The 7,381-nt window shown below is 45.7% G+C and overlaps 1 protein-coding gene across 1 annotated transcript in view; it reads left to right on the forward strand.

The window, feature by feature from the left end:
- Positions 1-5,380: 5,380 nt before the first annotated feature.
- Positions 5,381-7,381, forward strand: part of Ide (insulin-degrading enzyme) — a 106,980-nt gene continuing 104,979 nt past the window's right edge. The window contains 1 exon segment of the mRNA XM_005385825.2: positions 5,381-5,565. Within this exon segment, the coding sequence (XP_005385882.1) occupies positions 5,468-5,565 (98 nt within the window). The 5' untranslated portion in view covers positions 5,381-5,467.

The raw sequence follows: 7,381 nt of genomic DNA on the forward strand, positions 1-7,381 counted from the left end.
CAGTTTATTTTTTTCTGTGTATTTTACTATTAGATTGTTTTTGTTTGCGGGACTATTACTAATCTTATTATGAACATTCTAGTACATGTACTTTCATGTACCTATATTCACGTTTCTGTTGGGTTTGTAGCTAGAAGTGGAATTGTGAGGGCACAGCAACTTCACAGATTTACTAAGCCATAGATTTATTAGATACTCCTAAAGTTTTCCATGGCAAGTTTGTCCTTATGCCAATATCAAGTTGTCTCAGTTATTATAGCTTAATAAAAATTCTTACTATGCAGTAGTATAGTTTTCGTCAAAATTGGCTTAGATCATTTTGGCCCATTGCACTTTTACATAGATTGTTATAAAAAACCTTGTCATGGCTTGTCAGTTTTGAGTCCTCTTTAGTTCACAGACATCAGCTCCTATTTATTTATTTACTTATTTATCTATTTGCTGTACTGATTGAACCCAAAGCCTCACTCATGCTTGCTTGCCATTGAGCTACATCCCCAGCTTTTGTTTTTTTTTAATACAAAGTCTTGCTACATGGTTCAGGCTGGCCTTGAACTCACTATGTAACCCAGGCTGGCCTTGAGCTTGCCAGTGATCCTCCTGCCCCAGCCTCGAGTGCTAGGATTATAGGCATGTGCCACCACTGTTGGCAGGCCTTTTAAAATTTTATTTTGAGATGAGGTCTTGCTAAGTTCCCTAGGCTGGCCTTCAAACTTGCCAGTTTGGCTTATTGCTAGGTGGGACACAAAAATGACTAAGAAAAAATAAATTTAAAGAAGGTAAAGTTAAAAAAAATAGAAAAAAATCCCACTAAAAATGACTTAGACACCATTCTTAACCTACAGCTATGGAAGGTTAAAATCCAAATACATGTCTTTAGCTGGTGTTGTGGGGCACATCTGTAATCCCAGCACTCAGGAAGCTGAGGCAGGAAGATAGCTGTGAGTTCGAGACCAGGTGGGCTACAAAGTGAGTTCAAGGCCAGACCGAACTACATAATGAAAACCTGTCTTAAAAAGACCAAAAAAAAAAAAAAAAAAAAAAAAAAAAAAAAAAAAAAAAAAGTAAAACCCCAAATAAATGTCTTTAAAGAATGGCAAACTACTCTTCCAGCAACTACTCTTCCAGCTTGGATCAGGAAGCGATTAGTGTATGTGAGGAATGGAAATGACAACGTTTGGGAAGGCAATGACATTTTAGCAGGACTTGTAAGCTGCCAGAGCACTAACAAGTTAGAATGTTGAAAGCATCAATTTGCTGTGAGAATTGGTTTGTGGAGGCCCAGAGTGGAGGCTGGAAATGGGCTGCAGTCCATGGAGTGCTGGCCCTCCAAAGTTATGCTGTAATCCCAGGAGGCTGTGAATGTTAACTTGGAAGGACTGTCTTTGCAAGTGTAACTAACATAAAGGATGAGATGAGATCATCTTGGAATACCCAGCGGTACCTTAAATCCAGTGAAAAATGTCTGGTAAGAGACAGAAGGCAGAGACACACAGAGAAGGCAATGCAAAGACAGGGGGGGATGGTGCAGTGTTGTGGTCATGAAGCTGAAAGAGGCAAATTGGTTCTTCCCTGACTTCTCTGCAGGAATATTGCCTTATTGACATCTTGATTTCATTGTTTTAAGCCATAAATATGTGGTAATTTGTGTGGCAGCCACAGGTAACTAACACATGTGGGTTGGGGCTAGAGTATATTACAGTGGAATTTTATACTGCACTAGTAGTCAAATTATACATTTCTTTAATAAGTATTAGTTTTCTATAGAAACTAACATGACATTGGGAATATCTTTTCTCTTTGGGCATTGTCTTCTTTCCATTACAGTAAAAACTACAGGCCAAGGCCTTTTTTTAATTTTTAATTTTTATTTATTTATGTATCTTTTGGTCTTTTTGAGACAGGGTCTCGCTAAGTAGTTCAGGCTGGCCTTGAACTCACTTTATAGCCCAGGCTGGCCTCAAACTTGCAATGATCTTCCTGCCTCAGCCTCCTGAGTGCTGGGATTACAGGCATGTGCTACCACGCCCAGCTCAAGGCCTTTTTTTAAAAACTCCAGTCTTTGTGACTATCATATTAACCTGTGCTCAGTAAACATTTGTTGAATAACTAAACTGAACTTTAAAGTTCGGTTATTATTGTTTACTTAGGTATCCCTTCTCTTCAGTTATTAGTACAGACTTTTGATTTGGTAGGCTTAGAATTCAGGACATATTTGTTTGTTTGTTTGGTTAGTTTTTCAGTGCTAGGGATCAAACCCAGGACCTTGCACATGGTAAGCAAGTATTCCACCACTGAGCTATCAGTCTAGATTTTATTTTTAATGTGTAACATGATAATAGGTTAAGTTAGTTCAAAAGGCATTTTTCTGAGCTGGGCATGGTGGCACACGCCTGTAGTTCCATCACTCTGAGAGGCTGAGGCGGGAGGATCAAAAGTTGAAGCCCAGTCTGAGCAATTTAGCAACTTAGTGAGACCCTGTCTCAAAAAATAAAAGAGCTAAGGATGTTGCTGTATGCAAAGGTTGTAGAGTGACTCTCCAGTACTGAAAGGGGTTGGGGCAAGAAAGGACAGAAAGAAAAGAAAGACAGAAAAAAAGCAAGCAAGCAAGCAAGCAAGCAAGCAAGCCTTTCTGAATTAGGAAATAAATGTCAAATCTGCCAGTTTATCACCACTGGGTTTATAAGCCATCCCTCAGTCATTAGACCTTTTGATTCAGCTCTATGATGAACCGTATTCTAACCGGGGTAATGGAGGACTTATGACCAAAAAAATTTACATTTTGGTTCAAGTATATTAAAACACTTATATTTGAATATATATAATTTTCCCATCTGGGTCAAGCAATGACTTCAGGGTACTAGTGTTTTCTCCTTTTCCGCTAGGGTCTAGGTGGTATGTGAGGGTGGGAAACATTATACCATAGATCTTCCTTCTGCCCACACTTTATCATTACTCTGGACTCTGCTCAAATGTCACTTCTTCAGAGGCCTTTTCTCACCATCGAATTTAAAAATACTCCCCTGCCAGGAATACAGCTCAGCAACACAGTGCCTGCCTGGCAAGCACAAGGTCCTGAGTTTGATTCCTGGTACCAAAAAAGGAATAATAGTCCCCTACTGCTTTTCTCCCTGTTCCCATATCTGTCCTTTTTCTCCATATTATTACTTGGTTATTTTCTGCTTCCCTGTATGGCCAGAGGCTCCATATCTTTTTTTTCCCATTCCTATATTCTCAGCACTTCTACTACTTAATATCTAAAAGGCACTCAATAAATATCTGTGTCATCAACATACAAAGTGAAAGAGCCAGAGGTTTTTGGAATCAGTCCTGGATTCCATTTACAATTCTACTCTTTTTGACCAGTCGTTGGCAAGTTACTTGACCTCTGTGTGCTACAGCTTTCTCATCCCTGGTAAGTAGAGAATGTCCTTTTTGGGGTAGTGTGAAGATTAATGAAGGATCTATGTATAATGCCAGACACATTGCACATCCTCAAAATTTAGTTTTTTTTCTGTTTACATCCTCTTTATTGAGACTTTAGTACCCTTTCCTATGCAGCACATCTATTCCTATGAGAGATAGAGTTATCATGAAGATAATGAAATTTAAACTGCAGGGCCTCTCCCGTGTGTTCATCTCAAACTAGGCATGCTAGAGAGGAAGCCAATTGCTGTGCTGGGGCTCAAACCCATGGCCTTGTAAGGCAAGCGCTCTAACACTGAGCCTTCTAGAAGGCTTAAAAACTTTTTTAATGAAAGCTTTCCTTATGTAGCTCATGTTGGCCTCAAATGTGGGATCCTTCTGCCTCAGCTTCTCAAGCACTGGGATTATAAGTGTGTGCCACCCGTCCATTTTGGAAGCACTTTTATGGGATTTTTTTTTTTTTTTTTTTTTTTTTTTTTTGGTACCGGGAATCAAACTCAGGACCTTGCACTTGCCAGGCAGGTGCTTGTGCCGCTGAGCTATATTCCCAGCCCAGAAGCACTTTTATGTAAACATTTCTAATAAATAGTCTAAAGAGTTCTGAATCTCCAGGTCTTGTTTGAATCATTTGCTGTGTTGTCCCTTTCTACATATTTAATTAATATTAATTTTAGTTTTATTATTTTATAACAATTTGTATTCTATTTCATAAGGAGACACCTCAAATTGTGTATTTCAGGACCTACAAAACAGTACAGTAGGCCGAAGCGATTTATAGATTCCATTAAATAAGCATGTATGTATTCAGAGTCTTCATTAACACTGGCAACGCAGCAGCTCCAAGATACTTACCTCCTCTGCACTGGGACTAGTAATTTTGGGTCGTTTTTAAAATCACTGGGAGGTGGTGCACAACTGTAATGCTAGCACTTTGGGAGGCTGAGGCAGGAGGATCACACGTTTGAGCCCAGCCTGGTCAACTCAGCGACTTACTAAAACACAAAACAGCTAGGGATATAGCTCAATGCGAAGGCCCTGAGTTCAATTTCTAGTATCCAGAATAATAAAAAAATTTTTTTTTCTAAAAACCATGTATTTGCAGTTACCATCAAAACAAGTCTCTAGGTATTTCATGATACATTCATCCAACGTGATCAACGTACCGTTCCACTGAATTCCCATTTGAAGCAATAAAAGGATTCTGATTCCTGCGTTTCCTTGCTATTTTTGGTTGGCCACATGAGACACCTAGAAATACTGCGGGGGGCCTCACTGTCCCTGAGGGCACTCTTCCCTAGATCCCCCAATCTACCCCCCCCAATCCAGAGCAAATACTGGGTTATTTGTGGATGCAAAGCACCCTGAAGCCATCGGGCAAAGAAGTTCTTGATTTAATGACTGAAGTAGACTGATAACAGTAGGACTCGTACGCAGTAGTAGTTTCTGCTCTGGATTTGACCACAAAAGCCTGGTTTTGCTGAGCCTGTCTCCTGTGCACCTACGTCTTTGTACCGCTAGGTGCCCCATGGCGGAAATTTACCCCTGGGTCCGGGCCCCCTCTCGCGGGGGGCCTGAACTCCCCCGCTTCCAGCCCGGCCGCGTCCCTCCGCGCTGTAGAGGGAGCCCGCGGTCTCGCGCTCGCCGCCGCTCGGGGGGACTGCGTCTCAACACCCGCGGAGCCCGGCCTCGGCCGGCACGGCCGCCTCGGAAACGGAGCGTGCCCTTGCCATTCACGACCGCGCTGGCCCACACCACGTCCCCTTGGCCGCCCGCAGAGGCGCGCCCGAGTGCGACCCTCCGGCAGAGGGAAGCCTGGGGCCGGGCTTTTGAAACTCGCCGGCCAGAACCCAGCCCACCTACCCCCAGCTCCCGTAACCCGCTCCCCGCAGTCCCGGCCGGGTCGGGCTCTGCGGAAAACCCGGAGCAGAGCCGCTCCGGCGGCGCGGTGCGGCGCGGCGCGCAATGAGCATGCGCAGTGCGCGGGGCCGGCTCCCAGCGCAAGGAGGAAGCGTTCGCGGTGATCCCAGCGGCTGCGCTGGGTATGCGGTACCGACTCGCGTGGCTGCTGCACCCCGCGCTGCCCGGCACCCTCCGCTCGGCCCTTGGCACTCGCCTCCTGCTCCTGGAGCGTCTCTGTGGGTAAGCTGCCAAAGCGCCCGGCCCTCCGGGCCCGCGGGTCACGGTGGTTTGGCGCCCCGTTGCAAAGTGGTGATTCAGCACTTAAAGCCGCCACCGCCGCCCCTCTCGCTGCCGGTCCCGCCGGCTGGGGCGCGGACGGCCGTGCCGAGGCCGCCCCGGAGCTGGAAGGGCGGCTCGGCGGCGGAGCCAGGGCCTGGGCCGGTGAGGGCGCGGGCACTGAGCCGGCGACGCGGGGCGGGCGTCACGAGTGCAGGGGACGTGGGGTCCGACCGAGTGCGCGGCCGCCGGGGAGCCGCTCGGGCGGTCGGCCTGAGGGGCTGGCGACCTGCCGGATGCTCTCGCCTTCGGGTGGAGGAATCCGGTGAGCCCGGGGGAGCCGCTTCTCACCTCGACTCAGCTTTTTCCTGAGGCGATTGAGTTTCCAGGACCAGGGAAATGCTGGCGTTGGGAACTGTAAAAGTTTGCCTGTCTTAGCGGCAGTGAGGAGACAGTGTTGGGGGGTATTTGAGACTCTAAAGATACCTTGCGATCCTCCGCAGCAGCTCCCTTAGTGTACCCCTTTGACAACTGAGGCCAAAAGGGGTTGTCTGATTCCCCACAGTTGCAGAGATTGTGTCAAAACTAGGATTAGGTCCATGGTTCTTTTTGCCATCCGGTGGCGCGCTCCTTCCACTTCAGCACTGCTCTATGTATACTCGAAATTTTCAGTGGTGTAGGTAACGCCAAGTATCCTTTATTGTAAATAGAAATAGACGTGCTCGCTTTGACGTCACATAGAGTAAATAGAGATAGATAGGCAATATTGTCTGGCCCTACTTAGGTCGTTATTTGAGTCCCTCCTGGTTTTAATCAATAATATGTAGGACCTGTTACACGTGCAGGGCGCTGGGATAGACGCTGTGTGTAAGTTCGTGGTCCGCCTGCCTCCCAGGAAATTCTGACTGGGTTGGAGCGGTTTGATATACCGGGACGGTATAGCCAGCTGAAGAGGATGAATGTGACAAGGCTAAGAAAATGGGCAGGATGCAGTTTGTGTTTAGGAGGAGCACGAGGGACCGAGAGAGATTAGCGTGTCTAGGCTGGCCTTAGAGGGAATGACAGAAGGGGTGGAATGTGGGTAGGTGTGGGTGTAATCCAGCCTAGGTGTGCAGGTAATTTGTGTGGAGAGGACAGTGAAGAGATTAGTTGAAACTTTAAAGAATTTTCCCTGAGGGAATTAGGAGGCCCTAGTCACATAGCATAAAGGTAGGATAATGCTAGCCTGGGCCTTGAATCTTAGTTGGGATTTTCCCCCAAATTAATACAGTAGAATAATAGTGAATATTGGATTGGACGTCGAGAAGAATTTTCTTTGGCTGGAATGATCTAATGAATATGATAGTTTAGAAATTCCGTGGCTCTGTATCGGATGTAAGGGAGGCGAGAGAGAGAGAGAGAGAGAGAGAGAGAGAGACAGAGACAGAGACAGAGACAGAGAGACAGAGAGAGACAGAGAGACAGAGAGACAGACAGAGAGACAGAGACAGAGGTCTGAGACAGAAAAACCTGCCTGTGTGGTGGATTTAGTCTCTACTGCTCGGACTGTGATGGCAGCAATAATACTAAGAATGGCTAGGGCAAATGAAGAGTCTATGAAACTTTTCCCCCCTCTACATATTTTCCAGGACACTACAACATCCTTTATAACGTGCAAAAAAGATCTTTGGGCAAAGAGAAAGAAGTAGGGATAGTGAATACGGGCAGGATGCCTCCTTCAGTCCTCTTGCTACTCAGAATACTTTCTTTTGTTCTTTTTTTTTTTTTTTTTTTTTTTTTT

Source organism: Chinchilla lanigera, unplaced genomic scaffold, assembly GCF_000276665.1.
Source record: "Chinchilla lanigera isolate Chin_1 unplaced genomic scaffold, ChiLan1.0 scaffold00024, whole genome shotgun sequence".
NCBI lineage: Eukaryota > Metazoa > Chordata > Mammalia > Rodentia > Chinchillidae > Chinchilla > Chinchilla lanigera.